Source organism: Calidris pugnax, unplaced genomic scaffold (assembly GCF_001431845.1).
Source record: "Calidris pugnax isolate Ruff unplaced genomic scaffold, ASM143184v1 scaffold27, whole genome shotgun sequence".
In the NCBI taxonomy this organism is placed as follows: Eukaryota; Metazoa; Chordata; class Aves; order Charadriiformes; family Scolopacidae; genus Calidris; species Calidris pugnax.
In genome coordinates, this window is record NW_015090893.1 from 2,231,982 (window position 1) to 2,259,003 (window position 27,022).

At 40.2% G+C, this 27,022-nt stretch overlaps 1 protein-coding gene across 1 annotated transcript in view; it reads left to right on the forward strand.

The window, feature by feature from the left end:
- LOC106891544 (slit homolog 3 protein-like) overlaps positions 1–27,022 on the forward strand; it is a 554,801-nt gene that overhangs the window by 285,467 nt on the left and 242,312 nt on the right. The window contains exon 6 of the mRNA XM_014948178.1: positions 9,751–9,822. Within this exon, the coding sequence (XP_014803664.1) occupies positions 9,751–9,822 (72 nt within the window). The remainder of the gene's footprint in view (positions 1–9,750; positions 9,823–27,022) is intronic.

Consider the following 27,022-nt stretch of genomic DNA (forward strand, 5'->3'; position numbering starts at 1 on the left):
CGGAAATCCAAAGCACATGTTATGTTAACTTATTTCTTTGAAATCACATAGGAGAACAAGAAAATTAGAGGCAATGAAGTATAGAGTCAGAGCTGTAACCATAGGAAGTAATTCCAGTGGGAATTTGGACGTGGAACTTGAATTCATTGCCTAGAGTAGTGAAAATGATGTTTGATGTAAATGCCTTAAAAGCTCAGAAGCTTGAAGATAAATTCTAAGGTCTGTCTCCCACCCTTAGCGCTGACTCATCTGAACTCACCCATATGCTTATGTGGTATTGATTACAAGTCAACCACAGGTCTGACTTACAAAATGAGATGTGATGCTAAGAAATGACAAATATAAAGACTCTAAAAACAGAGGATCAGGACAGTGCATGTGCATTGAAGCAATGACTGGAAAACAAATTGGTTGTTTTTATAGTATCCCCTCGCTGGCCTTGTTTTATATGAGTAAGAGGGCAATGGCCTTAGGAGCATCGGTAGGTGATGTACATGGGTCTGCTGCTCTTTTCCAGCAGGCCTGAGAAGTCACAAACCTGCAAAGCAGAGAAACGTGTAATCAGAGTGAGGAGTCAGATTTTGGAGCTGTGTGTGAACCTCGGCCATTTAGGAGCATTTGTACGTTAAAATCAAAATCTTTAACTTTGATAATGCCCAGACAGGAAGGCAGTGAAAAAGCAAAAGCTGTAGCTAAGCCAAAAGGCTCCTTGTCTTAAAGTAATTGAAAACACATATTTTTCAATGGTTATTTTTCAGTGGCCAATTTTACAGTGGAAATTACTGGAATAATTTAAATTTCATGTCCAAAGGCAAGTTGCTGTTGCCAGATCAGTATAAGAGAAAAAGGGTAAAGCCAAACAAAAAAACCTTGGAAGCAGCACCCCCCACGCCTTTCATCATCTGGAGCACCACTTACTCATCTTAAAATCAGAGCCCACAGCTGTATTAAAGCTGAAAGGGCTGCTCTTTGGAACCCCGTAGAAAAGCTTGTGAGCCTGTGCTAAGCAGGATCAGAACTGGAAACCTGTTACCAGAGTGATTTAAAACTAATGCAGCATCTTGAAATATGTAGTGTTCATTAACTCTGCTCCAGAGGTTGTGGGGTTTAGTTGTTATTTTAGCATTTCTTGGGTGTTAAGGAACTGAATACAACTGAGTAAAAAAAAAAAAAAAAAAAAAAATCCCCCAAAGCAAAATAGGGCACTGAGATAGCCAAAACTGTTCTTCCCTCTCTAGCATTAACTGGCCAATTTTTTTTATTATTTTTTTTTAAACATTGTGATGAATCAGGAACTGATTGAAAAATTTACTGTTGTGTTATGCAAAGATACTAAGTACATAAGTGTAAAATGTTAATCGCTTGGGTATTCATCCACTAGGTATTAATAATAATTTTCAAATTAAAAGAAAAAAGTCACCGAAAAACAAGAATTTATACCGGTTTGCCCAAATTTCCCAGCTGTGTAACAAGGTTGATACTGCTGTGACTTTACTCGCAACACTTACTGTTTTGATATTATTTCCTCCTGATTTTTCTCTTAAGAGATAGAAAACATATATCAAGTCATTGTATGACTGCGGGTGATAGAATTAATCTAATGTAATATGGGGTTTCAAAGGGGACAGATGTCTGGAGATCGAATGTCAAGATTCCTTTTTGCTCTGTCATCCCCCTAACCGTGTCACAGAGCTGCTCCTGCTCCCTGGCCCCCGGGCTCGTTTACCTTCGCTTAATTGCCAAGCTCTATCGCATTTGCTCTCTGCCACAGCCTCTATCTCCTCATGTAATTTTCATGTTTGCTGAAAAAGCCTAAGCCTCTTCAAGGCTTGAGAGCCCTAGATTTCCTCTCCAAGCTGAATTTAGTAAATTATTAATAATAAAAACGTGTAAACAATGAGACACCAGAATTAATACGATTTTTGCTGAGCAACCCCATTAAATAACCACCACAGAATCACAGAATTGTCTAAGTTGGAAGGGACCTTTAATATCATGGAGTCCAACCATTGACCTAACACTGCCAAAACCACCACGGAGCCATGTCCCATCCCACCCTCTACCCTGGCAGACCCTGTGGGCACCTTTAGCCCCTTGTCCCAGTAGCTCTGTGCTGGGGACGCCCATGGGTGGTGTCCTCGGGGCAACACTAATGTCACCTGTGTCCAGAACATCTCTGTCCTGCAATAAGAATAAGCAGGATAAGAACCAGCAGAACAAAACCCTGCCTTCTTGCCTCGCTCTGTAGAGTTTCTTGCAGTCTCCTGGCCTACTGAAGCCGTGCTTTAGAAATATTGGAAGCTCTAAACAAGTAGTGTCTTTGGCGACTGACAGCTTATGTAAATTATAATATTAAGGGATGAAGCATTCTGTGTGTTTCTTTTTTAAGCTTTTGGTTCTGCAATAAATTTGTTACTACACAGAACATACACACAGACTGGTTTCCGAGGGAAGGACCCAGCCCCCAGTTGCACGCTGCTGTATTGATCTGCCCTGACAGCCAGCCTGGGGAGCCTTATTTGTTTTGCCTTCAAAATAAGCATGACTTATGTACTATTAGATCCATGTAAGTAACACTGTGATGGTCCATGAGCTTATGTAAACATCGACCTTGCTTATAGTCTGCGTTGGGAGACGTGCCTGGGGCAGCAGGGCCTTCGGGGCTGCCCCTGGTGCAAGTTCTGGGGTGCTGCTGTCCTGGAGGAAGGATGCAGGCACAGGGAGCCTGGTCCCTACGGGCACACTGTACCTGTGTCTGTCCCACAGCACCATGCAGGCACGCTCTAAAGGGGCTCAAGGTGTGATGGAAGTGATGGCCACAACCCTGTAGAGGCAACTTCCAGCCCTTGTTGCAGGTCAGGGTTGGAAAGGAGCAGTTCCTTAGTGATCCTGTTCTACCTGCAGCAGTTTGGTGGATGCTGACGTTCTGCACCTCCTCTACCCCATGGTCTTTGTGCATTACAAATTTCTACTAATTATTTACATTAAATATTGGCATATTTTTTCTACGTAAGTGCCTTAGTCTCAGATTTTCCACAGTTTCATAGTAACATCGCTAATGATGTGATTTCCTATTGCTATTCCTAATTTGATTCCCTAGGAGGATTTCCTATTAATAAGGTGAATGATTACTAATATTTTGGAATTAGAACTTTTCTTTACATGTGGTATTTGATACTTGTCAACTGAAAATAACAATAAATAAAGATTGAAGTAAGCTCAAACCTTCTGAAAATGTAAAAAACACTATAGTAAATAACTTTCATATTCTCTAAAACCCACTTTATCTTCCTCGTTTCTTCCCCTTTTCCCCTTTGGGGCTATGGCAGAGGAGAACAACAGATGGTTATCAGTCAAGAGTAACTAGGGAAACCGCAAAACCTGCCCCAATTGCTATGGAGACAGCCATTTCTGTGCTTGGTATGCACTATTTGTTACATCAGCAACCAGGGAGAGTTAAAAAAAGAAAAAAAAATTGTTCTAAGCCCCCTGATATTGAAAGGAAATCTTGGCTTTGTGTGTATGAATACTTGTGGGAAGAGGCAGGAGGAGTCTACTTGTTCATTGGTCACTCAAGTTTTGTATTAAGCTAATACGATGTCTGTTTTTTGACAGCAGCATTTTGAATTGTACGTTACTGTAATTAAAAACCTTAGAGTAAATACTTAATACTTTTGAATAGTCTGCAGAGTAATTATTTGTACTCAACTCTTCCCCTCCAAATCAGCTATCCCTCCCTCCTCATTTAACAACCTGGCAGTGCAGGTCAGGTATGAAAACTGAAGACACAGAATATGACTGTGCCCAATTATGTCAGGCAGATGAGCTCTTTGTGCACAATGCTCCAACCATCACTTTTGGCAAAACCACATCTTTAGGAAACCAAAAAGAAAAGGAGTTTTGGAACACTTGTAAAAATCCCAGAGGGAGATTTCAGCTTGGTCACAGCAGATCTGTCACTTGTGTTTTGCACCACCAATTTACTCCACTTGAGAATTATTGTAATGTTGAATTTAATTTATCAATTCTTTAAATTTTTTAATATAAGCAAGATCTTTATTGATGCTTTACTGAAATCATTCTATAAGAGTAAACATTAAAAGTGGAAACTGCATTAAAAGCTACTTTAAAATAACTTCTTATTATTTCAATTTATTTCAGTTTAATTTAGTATTCATTCAAAGAACCATCTATTACCACTTATGGTGCCTCCTTATCAATTGAATTTAAGAATAACATCTTTAGTTTGGTAGGTGAAGAAATTTGACATAGATGTATTGGGTCACTTTCCTTTGAAAAGTTACATAAGGACTGTTTCGGAGGCTGGACAATAAATGTTATTAGGTGTCTCTCTAATTTTTACAGGTTATTAAAGGGTTTCAGTACTGGGCTGTAAACTTTCAGGAAAGTTATGGTATAGACCCAGCAGTTTGTATTAGGAAAAAGAATGGAAAATATTTGGGGAAAATGTTGCCCAAACTGGCGTTCTTTTGGAGGTGTAATTAACAAAACTAATTCTTCTCTAACAACCATTCTATAGTAAGTTACAGTGACTTTACTTCCCAGTGAAATGGCTGTTGAAAATTCCTATAAATACTTAAGTAATACAATATCATTAATATGGATACTTATGGTTAAATATGTGTTTTATTAACGAGGAAATGACTCCTGCTTAATCTCAGGTCTAGAAGAGTAGATACCTGTAGGAGTAGTAATTTTGTACCTCTAGCAGTATAACTTTCTTAAATAAGCAGTTATTCTGACGCTACTTTTTATGCTAAACATGTAAATTATGAGAAACAAAGAAACCTGGAAAGTATTTATTACAGTACTTGTTAATACAGGCTTTTATTTAAATATTTAACTAGATTCTGGACAAAATATATAAAGAGGTTATAGTAATTAAACTACTGTCACAATATAATTAAAAAACAGATTAACACTTGAGCTCTGCAGTGGCCTCTGTAATGTTTGTAAATGGAAAAAAAATCCCTCAGTGAAACAAATAAAGTACAAACCACTGCTTATATAGCTCATTATTGAGAAATGTTGATGCTTGAAGAACCTCTTCTTCGTGAATGTGAGTATGGCTAATTGCAGAAAAAATACCAAAAGCTCATATATACGGCATCAGGTTAGTTGTTCTAATATGAAGAAACATTGCTAGAAATATAAATGTACAGTTTTAAACATTAACTAACTTTTAATGTCAATGAGAGATTATATTATGTCAGTTTTGGAAAAATTCACCCTGGATGAATTCAGTTATTTAATATTTTAAAGCAGGTTTTTTTGGTTTTTTTAATCTTAAAACTAGTAGTGTGATAAAAATTACATCAGCTTTGTTGCCGGGGGTTTTTGTCTCTCAAATGCATTTGAAAACTTAGATATTCCATAGTGTTGTGAGCAAAACCTCCAAGCCTTGGTATTTAAAGGATTATTTCAAATGGCAAAAGAATATCAACATTGTAAAATCCTATTCCTTCCAAATGTTATTTGAAATTTAACTCTCATGTATGATAGATAGATAGATGGGCGAGTGACTCATGGTTAGAGTCAGATTATAGTAATACATATGGCATTTTGTGTTATAACTCTACCATATGAGGATGCCTTCTTTCTCAAAATGGTTTTATAAATTCTCACATTTTTTATAAGCGTTTGTCTGTGTCACGCTTCGCCGAAATCCCATATACACGTTGAGTGTTTGCCTTGCTCATGTGCTTTGCTCCGTTCTCTGAGATCTTCTGGTATTGCTCTTTGTGTCTGTCAGTATTGCCCGGTTGCTAATTGCCTGTCACAGAACTCTGGGATCCCTGGAGCCTCCTAGGTGAGGTCAGGGTGGGTAATTCAATCACCCACGAGCTGCTGGCTTCCCCGGGCTGGGAGCTCAGCTCCCTGCCGTTGGAGTAAGAACCCTCCTGGCAACGCCACCGAGCCCAGCTCCAGTGCTTTGTGCCTGATGTGTGAGAGATCCGGCATTTCACCCAAACACTTTAACCCAAATAAATGTTAGATATCTACCTAACTTAGCAAAACCTCCGAAGTTCAAAGTTTGGCAGTGTTTCTTTGTTCAGGTTATGGCTTGTAGCTCTTATAAATGTGCCATATGTATCGTATGGCTCTTTCACACAGCTCAGTTGTGGTTTCGTTCATCCTTTAGGCTCTCTTAAATACAGGGGCTCACTTTCTCTGTGTGAGAACCCATATTTTCTTCAGAGGCAGTTGAATCACTTGACAGTTTTGGATAAAGTCTGAGTTTAGTGCTGTATTCCTTCAAAAGGCAGAAGTAAACGAAGCTATAAAAAGTGACTTTGTCCATTTTAAAATTGCGTCTTACATCTGAGTTTGTGTTGTCTGACCTTTTTTCAACATTACATTACGTGCATAACATCCTGTTTGTAATATTGAGGAGAAAAAGATCTTCTAGAAAGGGTATGAACCCTGACAAATAGAGATGGCATTTAAAACTGAATAAATGCTTCTGCTGGCTGAGACCATTTTTTAAATTCACCTGTAAGCCTTGGAGCAGCCGCTCTGTGTCCCAGGTACCAGTGCTCCGTGTGTGTGTGAGCGCTGTGCTCAGAAGGCAGCGATGAAGAGATGAGAGCAGTGTCGCGTGTTCCTCAAGAAATGTATGTGCCACCTGTTCTGAAATACTGATTTGGTTTTTTTGCCTTTTATTTTTAAAGTTGAATTTTTACTTTCTCTGCATATGTTTAGTTTGATCCAGGTAAGATGTTCTTCTCGACAAATGCTCGGCGTGTCTATTCTGCGCGTTGAAGAGCTGCATGCACAGCTTTACCCACTTGGAGTATGTGATCTGGCTCCTAGCCCGCATCACAGCGTTTTTATTCCATCTTCACGGGTATAAAAGTATGTGTTGAACACCTGTCTTTGCCTTTCTGTAAGGCTTTACCTGAAGTTTTCTCAAGACTTTAAACTAACACATTGTCTTGGAAAAAAAGGCGTCGTTTAGACTTTAAGCTCTCAAATCTCCAGTCTCTGCTTAAGCACTCAGCAGGGTGCTGTACACAAAGAAACAGGATTTCCATCTTTACACAGAGAGAAATAAATGGGGAGGTGAAGGGTCTTAAAAACAGTCATGCCTAATTTTAAGAGAACTAATAGTTGTATTCTTTTTGAGAAGAAATTCTCATGCTTAGAGTTAAAGACAGGAGTGTCAGGAGACACGAGCTCTGTTACACGGCAGCGTTAGACGAGTGGATGTCTCCCGGACACTCTGCAGAGTCAGTATGTGAATGTTTAGGCACGAGCTCTGTTACACGGCAGCGTTGAACGAGGGGATGTCTCCCGGACACTCTGCAGAGTCAGTTTACGGGGCACGCAGAATCTGGGTGTATTTTCCATGTTTACTGGCTATCCTGCTAAGTACATGTCTTCTGGGCACCTAGAGGTTTCCCTTGCTGGGGTCCTGTGGATTAATCACACAGACTAAACCTGGTTGTTAGCGCTGGCATGACTGGACTTATAGAAATACGATTAAGATTGTCATTGCGCTTTTTCAACAAAAATCAATCTTCAAGAGCAGTGTTTTTTAAAAAAAACCAATACGCCACATATGAAGCCCTTTAATCAGAAGGGTTTGTGACTAGCACACGGGGTTTATTTGCTTATGTTAGTGTATGTGGCAGAAAAATCAATATTATAGTATAACTCAAGTAAAACCAGGCAATATAGAGTTCTTCCCATAGCAGAAAAGAGAGGTGACTCTCAAGTTGTGCCTGCTTTCTCTTCGTCACGCTGGCGTGTGCCAACCTTGGGCTTAATAAAGCCAACTGAAGTGTAAAGTACTTAGTCATGCAACCAGCGATATATTTATCTCATTTGAAGTTTATTCCTCCTGAAATGCACCATCCTTTCTGTTTGAGCAACAAATGTATCACAACCCACACAATTAAGCGGGGATCTCAGAAAAAGCCACTCAGCAGCCGCTGGTCTTCCCGGCAGGCAAAAATATATAGTTTTTAGCATCTTTGCTAGGTGGTGGGAGAAACAGAACATAAAGAAATATGTATGTATATACTTATATATATGTGTATGTATACTATGAATGAACTCTTATGCTATGGAAAAATCCATTTTGGATGGTTATAGATCCTGGTATCTGTCAGCATAGGAGACATCGCTGAAGTTTTGCCAAATTCAGCATGTTCTCCAAAGTTATGAGAGCTGTGAGAAACCTTAGCTGGGCTTTGTGCTGCCTGAGCTTTTTAGTAGACCTTATAGTATGTATGGTTTTTCATGCGATTTAAATAATAAAAAACGTGATATTCATCAAGACCAGACTATGTTACAAAGGGTAAGTGTCCCATAGTCTTCAAATATATACATATTCAAGATGCTCAGTGTTAGTAGATGAAACTTTATCTTTAAAGGGGGTGCATAAAGATTTTAAGTGCTTTCTCTGTGCTTTATTGTTGTATAATAAATTTCTGACAAATGTCTATTTAGACCAAAAATGCAGTACAGCAAATAATTGGAAAGAAGTCAGTAAAACTATACAAATGTATTATAAACAGGTGTAATGTATTTGCTCTCTCTGCGTGTATATTTATTATTTTATAATAACAACCAGGAACTGCAATACAATCTTGGTATCTTTGTTCATGGTAGTTTACACACAGGACAAATGGTCCCTGCCTCGCCAAATCTAAAGTTTATGCTGTGCAAAGGACAGTATAATACAGAGTCAGGAACCTGCATTTATTTTTTTATGAAATGCAGATATTGTACTTACACGTGGGTAGGTACATAATTTTATTTCTCTAAGTGTGAAATTTAAGGGATCAGATGTCAGCAAATGTAATCACTGAATTTTAAATCACAGCTTACAGCTTTAATTTTCTCAGCGAAAGAGACAGATGTAGCTGTACTGCTGTATCCACAGATATTGTAAAATATATTTAAATAATGCGTATGCAGGGAGACAAATGAGAGAACTCCCCCATCCAAATATTAAATTACACGTTTTAAAGCAAAATAGTGTTTTAAGTGTACGTGTGTATAATGCTTTCTGTCACTGGATTACTCTCCCTGATGCAGTTAGACAGAATCTGTATTTAGTCAGAAATCTTTCAATAGAAGGGGCTACCAGATGGGACCAGTAACAATGCAGAGAGGCATCGAACCACCACAGACATTTGGTGCTTAGAATAATAAAAAGACTATAAAATTAGATTAGTTGAGTCTAATTTGGAATTGGTATATTCCCTATGCACTCTCACAGCTCTTGGGCAGATAAAGCCTGGAGATTTAGTACTGTCAGGACAGAGGACTCCAACTTCCAGTAAAAGAAAAAAAGGCATTCTGGGAGGTCACGGAGGGCAGCACAGTGACCTCCAATGATTTACAGGCCTTTAGCTTAATGAAATTGTTTCAGTGACATGACGGTAAAAGCTCATAATGGATTGGATGCCCTAATGTAATGAAATTACTCCCTTCTGCCTTTAAAAAAAAAAAAAAAAAAAAAAAAAAAAAAAAAAAAAAAAGGCGCAATTAATATTTACTGAGACCTGACAGGCTTCAGTGTGCGGTAGCGTGCGGCGCTGTCAGCCAGCAGCCAGCAGAGCCGGAGCAGCGTGGCAGCCCAGCAGCCCTGCGCCGGGTGGCGAGCAGCGCTGCGAGGGGGTGGAGGACACCTCGGTGACAGGGAAGCCCCCAACCTGGCTCTCCCAGGCAGTTCTGCCCGTACCGGCCAGCCTTCATCCTCTCCCTTCCTTTCTGCAGGCAACTGGACAACAACCAGATCAGCTGCATCGAAGATGGAGCCTTCCGAGCCCTGCGCGACCTGGAGATCCTGTGAGTTGACTTGGTGCTTGTGCTGGGGTGGTGGGGAGGCGGGGGGGGGCCTCTCCCGGTTGCTGCAGTGCTGGGAGAACCTGGGGGCTGGAGATCCTGCCTTCCTTTCCACCTCCGACCCGGGCTGTAGGTAGCAAAGTGGAATCTCACACTTCCCTCCGGCTGGGGTTACTGCTAATTAAACCACAATAGACGACTTCTCCGCTGTGGCTCCTGAGGAGCGGGGACGTTGCCGTGCTCGCTGCTGCTGCATGGAACAGATGGGCTTCAGCCGTATTCAAAGTGCGTCCGATGTGTGCTCTGCAGCCAGAAACCTGGCCAGGGCCGCCTAATTTCCAGTAGCGGGTGGGTAACAGGTTCGTGGGGAACAATATTATGAGATATCTGACAATTGCCCTAGACAAAAAGCTGTTTAAAAGGTGTTGGGTATGTAGGAGGGAGGAGAGACGGGCGTTTGGCAGGCTCGTTCGGTGCAGTCATTGGCTTCTGGGGAGGATCCTGCTCTGAGGGCTGAAATAACACCACGTTGTGCTCTTCATCTACCACAAACTTTACACGTCGGCTGTGAAAGCTGCAGCACAGACCAAAAAAAAGAAAGAAAAAAAAAGGATTTGACAGTGAAAGCTGACTCTTAACAGAGAAAAAGCACATTAGATTTATAGCTCCGTCACTGTAATGTAAAATCCAATATTACCCAGAAATCAGTATCTGAGCAGATAATCTGCTTATTACTAACAGTTACTTGTTCACCTAGAGACCATTTCTGCAGTAGCTTTTGACTATATGAACTGATACAAAGCTCTCCCTGTGACCTGAAAGTTAATGCTGCAAAGCTGAAAGTGTTAATACTTGTGAGAGCACACGGTTCTGAGCCAAAATGCAGAGAGGGCAGGGGACCCCTCCAAAATTCAAACCCTCAATCTGAACTGAAGTTAATACCGATCCGGCACTGAAACACTATATACTTAAATACGGCAGGGAGGGCCTGCTCAGGCTGCTGAAAAGCTTGCCCTTAAATGACACGATATGAAACAGCAAATGGGAGATGGTTAAAGTAAGCACCTGCCTCACGCAGCCCTGGCACCTGAAGATTCAGCAGGCTCAAGACATGGCCTTAGGCTTCTGAGAACTGGCAAAACAGTGAGCTTTAGAGACAGCGCTGTGCCACGCACCACCCTGGCTCTGAATGTGCATGTGATAATACAGGGAATTCTTCCCAAAGGGCTCTGCTGCTTTGTACCGGTGCTCAAAGGAGTTTTGCCATCAGTTCCAGCAGAGCAGGCAGAGGTTTCAGGGGGACCTGGGAGTGGTGGCCGTGTGTGTTTGTCACAGTCAGGTGAGGTACCTTTGGCCCCTCTCTCTCCCAGGCCGGGATGTCGATGTGGATCAGGCAGTGTGTGTTGCTCATACTGAGCTAATAGTAGGTATCTGCTGAGTTTCTTATCTGGGAACTTACGTTATCAAGAGTATTGTTTGAATTCTATATTAAGAGCACTTTTCAGGAAAAGTAACGTGTTACCACTATGAACTTTTACTTGTCTGTCAGATTGAAAAGTCTACTGTGTGGTGAAAGAAAAGAAGAAAAGAAAAAAATCATTAACTCCTATAAAATAGACCTTTTTTTTTGGTATGGACTGATTTTCCATATCTGAGGAGAGTGAGTCAGTCCTCCACTGACAGTAGACTGCTCTAACTTTCATGATTTTAAACCTATTTTAAGGCTGGACAATAAATGGAGCCTTTTTTGTAATATGCTGAGTACTGCAGGCTCTGAAAAAGTTGCTGGGAATGCGTTCCTACTCCCCAGGATGTACTAAATGTTGAATTAGTTTATTTACCTCTCTGCTTTTAATTGGTTAATTCTTTGCCAGTTATTTGTGGGTGGGAGAAGAGGAAGATATATAAAATACATCATAATCAGTTCTTTAATGCATATTTAATTTTCAGCACAGACATACTGCTGAAGGAAAAATCAATCTTAATTCTAAAAGATGAGGAAGTAGATTGATGGTATCTATTTCTAAAGGAATTTTTCTTGCAGTTACAAAATGTGAATTATATACTTCCAACCTAATCTGAATTTTTTCCAAGTTTTTTTTCAAAGAAAGTTTGAGCATTTAAATCTGTGAAACAGTCATAGATGTTAAAAAATTGAAGTAATTTGAGCCATCAAAGGATATTAGCAAGTTAAACCAAATTTCATCATTTCAGACCCACTGCGTATTTTATGCAGATGTATTCTAACTTGTAATGCAATATGTAGAAAATATTTAATGACTCTGGCAAAAATTAATCTAATTACCTGTTTGAACAGTTTTCAAGAGTACCAAATAATGTATTTCTTCTTTATCTTACTGAAATCTTATGACCTTTCTGATATCAAACACATTTCTGCGTCTTTTCTCTGCACACCCGCCTGTCTACAGAGTTCTAAGCTCTGTAGATAACGTTACATTTCTGCATCTTTTCTCTGCACACCCGCCTGTCTACAGAGTTCTAAACTCTGTAGATAACGCAGGGCAGAGACAAAATGCTTAGCATTACTCAAAAAACTCAATTAGGAACACTTTCCTTAAAAGCACTTTGGTTTCTGGGTTGGGCTTCTCATTCACCTTGAGTTCCTCAGAAAGCGTGGGTGCAGGGAGGTTGGTGGATGTAGGAACCGCAGGGAGTTGGGCAGGTCTTTTGCAAAATGAAGGGCGCTCCATGGTCCATGTTACTTAAATCTGCTTGTCAACAAGCTGGTTTCATTTACTACTTGTATTTTCTTCTTCGTCTGTGTTATGAATGTGTTCCTGAACCAACAAATAGCACAAAGGCAGAGATAAACTCTATTCCATTCAATGATTCTATGAACACAAGACTGAAATTTGTGACTGATTTCAGTACTTGACCCGGTGTGATGAGTCGCTGGGACCAGCTGAAACTTGGATCAGACCAAGGCGCTGGTGGTGGCTCCCAATGCACACCCAGTCTTTCGATGGCTTCTTTGTTTATGAGCTTCCGTGTTTTGAATGTCCCAAACAGCGTCCTTGATCCTCTGATATGTAGACCATAATGGAGGTTCCAAGTCCAATTGGTGACTCTTGAGTTTTGGTTAAAAAGCTGCAAAAATGTTGAGTATAAAGTGCTTTGGTGCCTTCTGTTGATTGTCTTTGCTGCTGCAGCAAGGTGAAAATAATGTCTGTGAAATGATGTGCAGAAAATACATGATTATTTAGACATCATTTCTTGGTAGTTTTGCATTACGGCTAGTTTTGTTCATTTTTGTGTCAGATTTTCTGTATGGTTTCCCATAAAGGTTTCTTTTTAATCTGTTGATAAAACAGGGATTTTTCCTGTTGACGTATTTTCTTTCCCCCTTTTTGTAAGATGATAAAGCGTATTTCAGTGGATTTGTTCTTGCATTCCAACACACTGAAAGGTGTGTGCAACCACTGAAACAGCAAGAAAATGTAAAAAGGGCACGTATTTGCAAAGGGGTAGCAGAAGTTATTAAGTAACTTATGTCCTGTTGGAATAAAAACGTGCAGAAAAGTTGAAAAAAATTGTGAAACTTCAGCTAACAAAAGTGTCATTTTAAGTAGGAGCAAACTTCTGCTCTGTCTAATTTTGAGTTATGTCCTGTGGCAATGTTTGGCAATAACAGTATTATTAAGAAATACGTATTAGTGCAGCTTTAAGCGCGTTTAAAGATTATTAAAAAAAAAAAACCCTCACAAAACAAACCACCAAAGAATTCTTCAAAATAATTGAAGTGTGTGGCAATATGACGTTCATATCTGTTGTAGATTAGAAATTAGTCCGTAGCTTTATTTCCAAATGTCCAAAATTATGAATCATAGGAGATAAAAGTCTTTCAGCTTTCAGAATTTTGTCTTCGCTCTCTTAGGAGACATGAATAAAAGGAATTAAATTCAAGGTGGTTCGATAAGTTCAGTCAAACTGGATAAACTAGTAATATCGAGTGAATGACCATGCTCTTGTCGTTAGACTGGAAGTGCTGAACAGTACTTGTGGTTTTAGGATCCATTTCTCAGTTAGATACAGAACTCCATGTAGCAAAAACCCCTTTTAATTTATTTATTATTGGTTCACTCCACTGGGGTAGCTTGAAAAGTGTGTGGTGACAGAGCAGTTGCGCCACGGGGACCAGACAGAAAGGATTACGGTCACTGCTGGCGACTTAAGGGGAGTGTTTTCCTTGTTTTATGTTGTAAAAGCTGTTTTTCCTTCTACTTTATAATGATAGCCAGAAGGACTGGAGCTTGAACACATTTTGTTCATTGCGGTTTTTCTGTAAAACAAAAATATATATTCCCAAACTCAAAAAGATTTTATCATACCAAAAGCTAAGCCTAGGAGGTCTGGGGATAGTATTCTATTAAAGGCGGCAAATGAGTTTGTGCTGTACAGAGCTAGTGCGGAATGATTTGGGGGTTCGTTTGTTGTTAGTCATGTTAATTGTCGTTGGTCTTTCACATAATATCTCTGAGCATGAAAATCCTCTTTCATGAGTTTCACCTGCTTTTTGAAATGAATGAGCACTGATTTTGTCATGGGAGCAACAAACTATGCACACGGGAATCCACCATTCAACTCTGGGTGCTTGAGTGTGAAAAATTGTGATAATTCACTCACAAGTACTACTGAAGAAGTGCAAGTACAATCACCTGAATATCCACAGCAGTTTTAAGTTTTAACTTCAATGAGCCCTAAATATTTAACCTAAAAAAAAAAAGTTAGTTTTTCAGATTGTAAAACGTAAACATAAATTAAGACATACCACCCTTCCATCCCCGAAATCTTAAAATTAAGATAACAGGACCCTTAGAAATTAAAATTTTTCTATCAGTGTTTGAGTAGAACCGTTTCCCTCCAAACGTTTCTGCCTTGCTCTCAGTGCTGCTGCCCGATGAACACCCAGGAGCTCCCAGCTGCGAGTGCCGTGCGCTGCTTGCTTTCAAACCCAGATCCAGCGCCGAGCCGTGTCCAGCGGGACTCAGGGCGACCCGTCACAGCAGTCGCCGTCTGCGGCCCCCTGGTCTGTACCGAGCCGTGTCCAGGGGACTCAGGGCGACCCCTCAGAGCAGTCGCCGTCTGCGGCCCCCTGGTCTGTACGTTGTCTGACACGTCCACTCACTGTAGTCATTTTACAAGTGGAATAGGGTTATTCATTCATGCTTTCCTTTTTTAAATCCAGCACGTTCCTGTCATAAAGGATTCTGTTTCATAAAAAATTTAGCAATCTGTGCAATTTCTGATAGAGATGTCATGGATGAGTGTGCTTATAATACACACTACCTTTGGTCCTAGGAAACTTTTAAGAACTTTTCTGAACGAGGATCATTATTTCATGCTACAGCCAGTTTTTAATTGTTCTTAGGTTTGTCTTCTGTGTGCTGAACGCTCAGTTAGACAGTTTGACTTATTTGCAAAATGCTATTCTGGGCATGTCTTAACTAGATAGAAGATTTTTATTTGCTTTCCCAACCTAGAGAGTCAGGGAGCGAAAGTCATGGCATAATTCTAAATATATGAGATGTCATTGCTTAATGAAAGCCTGAAAATGCCACACAAATGCGATTTCCTCCTCTATTTTGCTGGAAATTATGGTTGGTTGAGGCAATCAGGATCAAATTTGAACTCTGTAAATTGTGTTCCTATAAGCGATGCCAAAATACCTAAATACAATAATGAAAATGAGATTTCTATTTAAAATGTTGTGCATGGCTGTTTTCACTTTCTCATCCTTGAGTATAGTAAAATTAAAATGATTGCTGTTTTTATTATTTTACCCAATGGCACACGTTAGCTCAAATGTATGTAGATGAATAAAATGAATTTAAAATCTTTAGTTATTTCATTGGTCAGCATGTACGTATTGTGTGGCACAAAAACAACACTGAAGGGAGTAACCATTGGCCATATATGCGTAACTGAAGTATCTACCAGTTAGATGAAATTAGGTGAAAAACAAGGAGTTTGTTTTTTCTAAGAGTATCCTCGGTTTTCCATGTGGAGCTCGTGTCACGGGCAATCAAGTTTCACCAGAGGAAGAGCAAAAGTCGGTTTAGTGAATGAGAAATGGTGCACCCAGAGCATAGACGTATCAGTAGACAAATTACAATTTCCATTTGTCTTTATTCCATTACTTATTAGGCTGTCCTGTACTTTTTACCCGTCCCCTTCTTCCTGCTTTCTGTATTGCTGTAGGTCTTTAAGGGAAGGAGAAATGGCCCCTGAAGAGCCTGGCTGCTGTTATTGCAAGGGTTTTGTTATATAAATCAGTTGGAAATAAGATTAACTACAGAAATTCCTTTTACTGGAGAACTTTTAGAAAGGTACTGCACCCCCAATGGACCCTAGTGAAATGGGATATATAATTAGCGTAAAGAATAGAAGGAGGAAAGATGGGGTGCTTAGGTGGTTGCTTGATAAGAAATGGTTTTATTTGCTGATACATGTCGGTGGGAGATCTGCTGCCATTGCTCAAGATATGGAAATGAAATCTGAGATAACCTCTGTTCTATAACGTATTACAAAATGTGAGGTGGGAAGTACAGCGTAGTGAAAGGAACGCTATCCAGATGGCACCATGGTGACAGGCTTTATATCAAAGACCAGCTGAGGTAAAATAAGAGCGGGCAAGAGAGGGCCTCTGAAAATCACTGATGCCTGTTATATAGATGTAATGTAACTCTCTCTTTATGGGGAGAATATATTTGCATAAATTCATTGATCAATGATTTTGCTAATCCTGCAGTATTCCAGGCATGTCCCAGCAAATTGATGAACATTTCTATCAATCCTCGGTGCAGATGCCTAATTATATTATATATTTAGAAAAGATGGATTTTTCCCCCTCCTGGAGCATATGTAGCAGTTGAATGCTGGGCTCATTCTCCTTTCCTGCTTCCATTAGGTTGGAGGTTTTTTTCCCTGTAAGAATAGCCCGGAGCCGTGCAAGCTGCAGAACTTATGGAGATAAGAGCAGTGCCAGGTTAGAATGATGAGTTTCATGAATCACCACCCAATGTGCTTTTGGAGGGAGCTGGGTAGTGTAAGCCCTTTATTGGTGCTGCAGTCCCTGCTCCCAGAGACTCCAAAGTCAAAAGTCTGGAGATAGAGATTTCTGGCAAACCTTCTCTCCCATGATATTAATTGTTTCATTTGCATGCTCCGCTCATCTTGTGACCTGCCCTCCCTCCCCTTTGACTAATATAGTTTCTTTGTCAGTAATATAAAAGATGTAGAACAAGCATTTTGACTGTTGAAAGTCAAATGAATGTGAACAACTTAATCCAGAGGACACTCAGCTGTATATATAATGCAGACACGCAGCTCGACACCTTAACCAAAAACTGAGCTGAAGGCTAGGATGGGAATAAAGCTCCTCGCAGATAGTGGAGGTGATGACAGAGTTCTGAGGGCAAGTAACAATTTCAAGGGAGATGAGTAGTCATTTTATGCCGTAATTTGCGATTCATTGTTGATATGACTCCCCAAAGCAGCTGGATGACAATACTGAGGTACCTGGATGTCATCCTGTCGGCGTTAATAAGATGTCTTTGGCTGGGGGAGTGCCTGCGTGGGACAGGTTCCCGTGATGTCAGTGTCAAAGACACCAGGATGTCCTCAGCCCTTCTTTGGCACCTTTTGGGGTCCAAACTGGTGGTGAACGTGGGAACTCCTGCTTGCTCTGGGGTCAGTCACCACAACAGCCAAAAAATTACAAACTCAAAAAATGTTTCAAAACAGATAATGGTTATCTTCTTTTTTTTCTTTTCCTGTCCACAATTAAAGGTATCTTTTATGACCTATAGGGGTATAAATGGTTTGTCTTTTTCAGAGGTTGCTTTTGTTCCTTTGCTGTGCTGGTAGAACAGCATAAACAAAGGCTCTGTGCTGTAGTCAGTCTTTATGCAAGAGAGGACTCAAAAGCCTGGTTTCTCTGGAAAGAGGGAGAGAAATTATGATGGGAGCTCCGTACAGCAGAGTTGTTGGTCTGCCACTTCAAGCCTTGTGTCAAATATTTAGCCCTAAACTGTAGCTGCTGGGATCGGGGTACTGTGCGTTACTTATTATTAGCATTATGCAGTGTTTTTAGCTGGGACAATAATATTGTGTCTATAGTAAATTAGAAATCAAAACAGTAATATGTAGATAGCTTGCAAGTGAAGTAAATAATTACCTGAAAAAATTTCATACATAGAAGCTTCTTCTGATCTGAAAATCAAATAGTGCCTTTGTTTCCTGCTATTCACAAGGTTATGCATATAATGTAAGTATACATGTGTGTAAGTCTATATGATGAAAAGAGCACATACGTTATGGTTAAATCAGGAAAAAAATTGAAAACTTTTAAACTAAAGGCATACAATTAGTGTAAATTAGACTTGCTTTATGTAGCATATCCAGTTCTGTGTTTAAGACCAAAAAAAATTTAAAAATTAAAAGCTGCATTAAGGGTGACAGTATGAAACAATTTTAAAGTAATTTGAAGCCAAATAATCACAATTTCTGTTTAGTTATCATAAATGAAGCAATTTAATGTTAACTGGTTCGATACATTTGAAGTGGGATTACATCCAAGTTTCTTTTTTGGGATGAATAATCCAAATGCATTGGTTTAGTCTGTACGAGTGAGGGATGGCCACGCTTAGGATATTTGCAGGTGCTTAGAAACAAATTTTAAAATGCTGTAAGGTCATCCAATACCTTTGTTGTGGTATATTAGTGTTTTAGGGATACCTCGGAAAATAGCTTCGTCAATTGAAAGAGCGTCGAATGAGGTGGCTACATGAAACTGTTGAAGGAAACAGCGAACTGTAGTGCCATTAATTTTTAAAAATTGCACACATCCCTCCTGTCTTCCCGTTGCTGGATGGCATGAGGCATCTGTGCTTTGCAAGGGCCAGGCTGTGGCTGACACCGGGATTTATTTGAGGGTAAAACAGAAGATTGGGAAACACAGGTTGATGGCTGTGAGGAGGGGATGTAGGAGCACGTACTCAACAAAGTTCACCAGATTGGTAATTTAGATTTGCTTTTGCATCTTTTGCTGTTAGAATCTTAGATTGTGCCTGTGACCAAAAGGGCTTTGGTGGGAGAAGGGAGGGTGGGAAGGCAAATCTTGTTCCTGGCTTTCAGCTTTGGGGTTGGCTACTGCGATGGCTGAAATGCCGCAATGCAGCATCTCTGCGACGACGCCTGAAGGCCGCCGAGAAGCCCTCCTTGGTGCAAAAGGAGGTTGCGGGCTGGGCGGGCTCTGGGGAGGGGGTAGCCCACCCTGCGAGCACCCAGGCTTCCTACTGGCTCCTTGGGCAATTTCAGTGATGTCTTAAAAGGGTTGGGTCCGTTTTATCTGCGAGACGCCCCGTCTTCCCGTCCACGGCCGGGGCGTTGGAAACCGGGCGAGGCGCTCCAGCTGATACTTAGGCTGAAGCCGTTAGGACAGACCATCCTCAATGGCAGTTCTATTTTATTTTGTGTGCATGCAGATGTTGCAGGGCAACAGCCATGCATGGAGAACAGTTGACTCCTTTTATTTAGCTCCTACGTGCGCTTGTAGAGTATTCCTGAACAGATCATAAGCGCTTTGAATTTTTTTCTGCCTATATTTTTATTTTGCGCTTTTTCACTCTGGACTGAACGCAAATGAAACACTGTGAGTATTTGCTATTCAAATTGTTATGGTTTCTTACCTGTGTTGTGTACGCATGCATGAATATAAGCAGGTATTGCTGCTTCTCATGGGCAGGTGGTGTTTGGGAGGAGTTTAAAAATCGGAAAGATAGGAGTTTTTTAAACATACTAACCTTTTTCTTGTGTGATTCATGCAAGTGCTGTCTAATGTATTATTAAAAGAAAACTCAATGTTTAATTCCTGATGGAAAGCAGATCCCTTTCTGGCTTCACCAAGAAACACATAATTGCCCTTGTCTAGGAACTATGTGTTGTCTTTGTTCTTTCAAAACATTTCTTTCCTCTATAAATGTAACTTTTCCTTAACAACTGTTCATACCCGCAAGTCTAAATTCACAGAACGTGTATATCAAATATTCCCCATTTCGTTCATGTGGGTTTGTATTAGCCCTAATTTCCAGCATGTGTGAATTGCAGGAAGGGGCGTTGGAATATAAAAGTATTCCATAAATACGGTCTGCGTCTCTTGCATTTTGAGGAGGCAATTTTGGCAGTAAAGATGAAGCTCCCTCTTTAAAAGATTTGCTCCTTTTCCTTCCTCTGCTGTCAGAAGCTGAGAATTGCCGTTGTGGTTCCCTGCCACACCATGCCCGTTGTCGTGCTGCCGGAGCTATGGAAGATCTCCTCCCGCTGCCCTCTCCCAGTGGGAATGCCAATAGCCTTGGGAGCCAAGGGGCAGCTCAGACAGCGGGCTCCTGAAATCGGGGGGGCTGAGGTGGGGTGGCAAGAGGAATAAGGGGTGTTATTTTGGTGGCAGGACCTGGTACGTAAATGGAAGGGGAATGAAAATGGAAGCCAGGGGAGCTGTCAGCCCACTCTCCATGGTTGCCAGTCACCCGCCTCCTAAAAGGTTTGTGTAAAACCTTTTGCTCTGACGCTGCTGCCAGTGCCATTTCTGTTGGTTGCTGTGTTTCTGCTGGTGAAGCAGGTCTCTGCTGCAGACGGGGTTGGCCACCCGTCCCTCCCTTGGTCCTAGTGGTCGGCAGGGGACTTGCAGGGACCCGCAGTGCCGCATTGCGGCAGTTGATGAAGTGGCGACAGCCTGGCACAACGACCTCCCAAAGAGATTGAATATTGTCACATACCCCCTTACAATGGATGCAGAAGTCCATTTATTGTCCCTTTCTCTAGCTCTGAAAAGACAACTAATTTCTATCTGCCACTTGGAATGGCTTTTCTGTTCCTGGGTGTGTTACACCACCAAGTATGGAAAGGATATGTTCATTATGGTACAGAAGTCTATCAAAATAGAGGCTTTCATTGTAAGATTTTAGCTTTAAGGTTGCAGTATACTCAGGATGAGACAAATTAAAACATGGTTTTGAAGAATGATACTGTTCCTTTCTGATCCAAATTTAATCAGTTTCTTTAGAATTTCTTTTGGTGGAGACCTGTAAGGGAACCGCAGCACTCCGCTGACTGAATGCTGAAACCTTTTACCTTGTAAATCTCCATCATTAAATGCCTTCAGCCTGAACAAACGGCAAAAGTTGTTTGTTCCTTTCAAATTATAGGGTTGGACTTGTGTTAGTTTGAATTGGATTATGTTTATAAGACTGTTTTAGCTTCAGAAAGGACTAAAGAGAAACAACTGTTCGGGCAGGAACGTGAGAAACCATTTTATTTTGCTGAAGTATTGATGCATCGGACTTAAGGTTTGTATGATCTGACTCTGTCTTGTTGATTCTTTTTCATCCTTTTCATAAATACATTCTGGGGGGTTTTCAGACCTCTGTACGCATCGAGAACCCAATCCAGTTTCCATTGATTTTGGCAGGAGTAGCACAGAATCCATAAACTATGGTACCTGACGTGCATGCAGCTGGGTAACACCAAGAGCCATATTTAGTAAGAGAGATCTCTGTAAAACCTAAAAAAATAATAAATACATATCTATTTAACAATTAATTTATATTAAACTAATATAATTATATTATTAATGTAATTATATTAATTTATCAAACAAGGGATTTTCGTATTAATCTACTAAACAAAATTTAGGTGAGTTGAAATTGAATATGATTATATTTTTGATTGCTGGGGCTCCTGTGAAAATCTGCACCTAAATAAATAGGTTGCAGGGACTAGATTCACTCCTTGCTGAAACCAGCAACAGGATTTGCACTGACTTCAGTGGACATTGATCTGGGTATTATGATAATTGGACTTGTTCCCAGTGGTTCTAGGCAATAATATCAGCCCTTGAAATTGGGTACCATAGAGAAAAATCAAAACCACTCTGATGAAGTAAAACATTTATTCAGTGTTTGCAGCAACACTTTTGTTTCTCTGAGTCCAAATACTTACAGAAAATTACGCCTGTAATTGGGACTTAGAGCCACAGCAGTTATTCCCAATACAGTGCACTGAAAAATGTGTAGCTTTGGGCTAAGACCTGACGAAATTTCTTGATTCAAAAAAAAATAAAGGCAGTTTCTTCTGTCATTTTTGAGTTTAGAAAAATAATTTATTGGAGAATCCTTAATTTAACAATAAAGCAGTGTCAGAATAATTTCAGCCTGTGTTATTTTGTCTTTGCACCAATGCTTTTATAACTAAAATTGCCATTCAGCCTGAACTGAATTTGTATTTTTTTTTGCCTAGAATTAGAATGTCATGTAAAAGACTGAAAAGTTGATTGAAATTTCTCTAAAAAGCTTTTTCAACTCTCACTGGGCATAGACATTAGAAAGAATTGGGGGATGCAACTGGTACCTGTCTTTTGTACAGCTAATAGAGGTGATTTGATTGTGTGGGAAATAGTGTGTCTTCCTGTATATATAAAGAGCAGGCTTCCTTTAGGGGAAGCAGTAAGACGTTTCAGGTAAGACCATGTGAATGACATTCTTGACTTAACATCTATCAAAGTCTGCAACTTAAACAAATTGTGTATCCTCATACTCTGTATCACCTGTATTGTATTTTATTTTACCTTCTCTTGGCTTAGCTCATCTTACACTCCTCTCCTCTGATTTTCTAGTTTATCTTGTTTTAGCATATTTTACTTCTTTGCGTGTCAGTGTAAGGAAGTATGTTCAGGCATAACGATAAGTGTGTGCACGTACAACAGAAATGCAGAGCTAAAGATAACACTGGAAAGGTTTGAGCAGCAGCCACCAGACAGAAGTTGTCAGAATCCAGCTCCCTCTTTTCTACATGTGACAATACAATCTTTGATTGTACAGCCCCATATGATTTATTTTTTTTTTCTGGCCTCTTTTACCCATTTGCACTGATTCCTGTCCCAGTCTCTTTACCCCAATAGCTTGCCCAACCATTTTCTTAGCTGCCATCCTGCCAAGGCACAGCCAGTCTCTAGGGAGGGTTAATGCAGCCATTACAGGACTTAAGTTAATATGCCCCAAAATTGTCACTACAGGCAAATGTGATCACCCTGGTTCTTGTCAGGTGACAAACCAGGCATTTTAAACAAAGAATTTGTTATTATAATAACCCAGTTTCCCCAAAGGCTGATGTTTTTGAAAGTATTCTCACTACTTCGAGGGACAAAAAAAATCTGTCATAAACATCTGGCCTTTATAATAAACTTAAATAGTTAAAAACTGACAGTTACATGCAAATTAAAATCAGCCACAGATTGGGAAGAATCAGGCAACTGGAGCAGTAAACACTGCTGGCAGCTTTGTGCGTAATTCCTTGCTAAGCTTATTTATTTTATTTTTTCATACATTTCTAAAAAGAACATTTTCTTTCCTCTGTGTCCTTGAGACTAGTCATATTTCTGATGTCAGCTTCCCAAGTTAATGATGCTAGAGCCTCTCATGTTGCCATGATGAGAAGAATTGTGAACACATCCGCAAGACTAATGCTAGAACAGAAACCACAAATTGGCAACTAGTTATTTTTATTTATTTCAGTGGATTTTTTGTGTCACCTGGAGACTATTTAGAAGATTATTTGCCTGGGCTAACATTGTGTTTAAAAATAGCACTTGTACAGTGCCAACTCATTTTAGAGTTGGGTACAAATATTGAGACAAAAACCCAGCTGTTATTGCTTTTGCTGCTAATTTGAGGTGTCAGATCAGAGCTCTGCTGCTGTGTGTCAGTGAATAAAGCCCCTTGTGAGATCATTATGTTTTCTAACAGTTGAAAGTAATGGATTAATCAGTGCAGCATCAGTTGCTTTCATTATATGCCCTCATGGTAGTTGTGGGCTTTAACTTAAACAGTCTGTGGGGAGATCAAAAGATTGAGTACAAGAGGCACTCAGGACGCACCAAAACTCTGAAGAGATCCAGTTGCGTTTTGGACCTTGCCTAACAAGCAAATCTTGGGTGCCTTGAAAGTCAAGGATGAGGACTGTGCTGAGGGATAGAGTGCCAAAGCCATTTTGCATTTTCATCAGAGGCCGTGAGAAGCAGTAAATATTTAATTTGATGCAAATTCCTTCTGACCTGTCTGAAAAATATATCTTTACAGCTATTGAAAATACAGCTCGTTTACCCAACAATCTCAAAGTCAATTACAAACATTAATTATGGCAGTGTATAAAATTCAAGTCTTGGTTTTATTACTAAAAATAGATTTAGATTCACTTTTTGTAATTAGTAAACTGGCCCCCGCTGTTGGTTATATTAGGTGGTAGGTAAGGGCTGGAAGGAGTCTGAAGTCATTGTCTCTTGCCTCACACTAGGGCAGGACCACCCAGTCCCGTGCCATTCCTACCAGGGATTCCTTCAGTCCTTTGCTACAGGCTTCCAGTGCTGATGGCTGCACCCTCTCTAAAATTGAGAAGAAACATCTCCCCTGTATCTTACCAACATTCCTCTTTCTGAAATGTAAACCTGTTACTGTTTTGCTTAACCTTTGTTGAATACAAGGAACAGAGATTTTCTTTTCCCTTTGCAATGGCTTTTTATGTAGTTGGAGAGAGGTTTAAGAGTAAGTGATAGGAATCTGCTAACACAGATCTAAGGTTGTGTCACTGTTAGTGTTGAATTTTGCTGCTAATGCAGTCACCCAAATTCATATTTCATCTCCAGTGTTTCAGACAGACCCCACGATCCTCTTTATGTGGACGAATACTGATGGAGATGTCTCGTCTCATCTTGCACAGGTTCAACAGTTTCAGTCCACATGTACACGGTGAAAAGATTCTTTCACATATTTTTATTTACCAACACTCTGCTCCCCCCCAAAGCTCTGGGGTCTCAGAGAAGTTGTCTTTCTGTCACAGCCAGGGCCAGGCTGCTGCATGCCCTTCTGAGCCCCACTGGCACCTTGGGGGGAGCTGCTCAATCTCCTTTTGCATCAGTTCACCCACTTCTGAACAGAAATAACATTATCAAGGAAACTATTTAAATGAGAGGTTTAATTATGCTTGGAGATGCCTTGGTTAAGTCTTAATAAATTTTCCGGTCTCATTGACTGGATGTATGGTTGCACTGGGGGTAGGAAGCCTGGAAACCATGGGGGTTGTGGGAGAAGCTGTAATGGGGGAGTATGACAGTAATTCACTCTTGGGAACGCTACGAGGCTGCAGATGCCCCATTTGTAACTATCCATTGCATGCACATAGATAATCATCTTGCATTAGGCCCAATTACATGGTGTTATGGACACACAAGACGCGGATTACACAGCCAGCCACCCAGCGCAGGGTGATAGAGCAGTGGGGTAATTGGAGGAGACAGAAGGAAATGTTAGAGTTGTTAGCGCCACCGGCGCTGCGGTGCCCGTGCGGCTGTTCCACCAGCCATGCCCCCTGCCTTCTCTGCTCTGCTCCCTCTCAAAATACAGGTTTATCACAGGGTGAGGCACATCAGCACCTCACTCCTTCCCCACTGTGTCTGGAGAGTTTTGGGGAGGAAAAGGAACTAAATATCGCTGCCAAGTGAGGCCTGTCGTTTGCAGGATTCCTGCTGTCATGTTAGAAGCTTGTAGAGAATCTCAGTGCCCAAACGTAAAAGGCCTTCAAAACCAGAAATAAGGTGAATGAGCTAGTGCCTTTTCAGATCTCTTTCTCCGTTTACCTATCAGTAAATGGGTCTGAATATTTCTTTCTAACTGAGAATTTTGCAAATGCTGCAGTGTCCTGTGATCAGCCAAATGCAACACAAAAGCAACCTGGTGTCTATCATAAACCTGAACGGCCAGCACAGCAGACCTGTAGTAACTATGGTAGAGGCTTATTAAGGCTTGGGGGAAAGTGTTAATCAAAAATTTAATCTACCATATAATTTCTCAATTTGATTAGCTGTTTGTGCTAATCAGCTGCAGAAATGGAATGTGAAAGAAAATCAGTCTCTGTTACTGTCAAAAAACAAAGGATGTCTTCAGCCTACATGTTTGCCCCTTCCCCTTTCATTCTCATCCTTTCAGATCATATACAAGAAGCATCACTGTGAGTGTTGTCCTGATGCATAGCTCGTTAATCCATGTACGTTATGAAGATGCCTTGTACTTAGAAAAATGGAGATTTGCATAGTGATTGTTCTTTTTGCCAATGATAAAATGGGATGCTATAACTTTTTCTTAAGCTGGGTTGTAGCAGGTGGTATTGTCACACACAAACAGTGTTATGTGTTTAACAAAAAACCCAAACCTCCTACCTATTTTCACACTTGAAGTGTGACTGGAAAACATTAAGACAGTTACTGTTTTACAATGTACTTACTGAAGTACTAATCAAAGAAATTAAATAGTTAATATTTCAGAAAATTCTGTTGTTTAACTTTTTCTGACATCGTGACGTTCTCATCCATTTGCTTCATGTCCAGTACTTAACTGGAACTGAGTGGGTAGATATATTATATTGAAAGTATTGTTATTTCAGATGAATAAGTCACCAGGCATTCTGATAATCATTATATGATCTTAATTATATCATTAATTGAATTCCAAGTAAGAGAAACAAAATCGCTGTGTACTCTGTAATTTACAGACTTTAGAGTGACTATTGATCTGACAGTCTGGGATTTCTGCTCCCTGAATTAGTCCAAGGAACATGAAGAGATGCTTAGAGTTCCTGAGTTTTATAAATAAAATACTTCGATTATTATTAGGGTTCAAAATTTAAATCCTTTCCTTTTTTTTTCCCTGAAGTATCTTCTATAAAAGTTGTGTGATTTCATCTAGCATTAGGAGTATAATTTTTTTCTGACTCTCATCTCATCCTGAATTCCTATTCAAGAGGGTGGAGAAAGGAGTAAAGAATAATGCATCAACATTATTTAAAAAAACACACACGACAGTCATTTCTACAGGTTAATGATTTTAATGTAATTACATTGAGTCTGGAATTAAAAACTCTTTGTCAGGGAACTACAGTGGTGTACTTGAATTTGGAGCAAGTCAGAAGAGAACAAATGCAACTACATGTAGTTAAATTTGCACAAGAAGTTTGAGGAAGGAGATGGGTAATTGTTTTCAAATTGTGACAGGATTGCAGAGTGAGCATTCTTTCCTTTAAAAAAAAAAATCTGATTAGTAGGGGCTATAAATCAGCTTTATTCTTTGGAAGCAAGAAA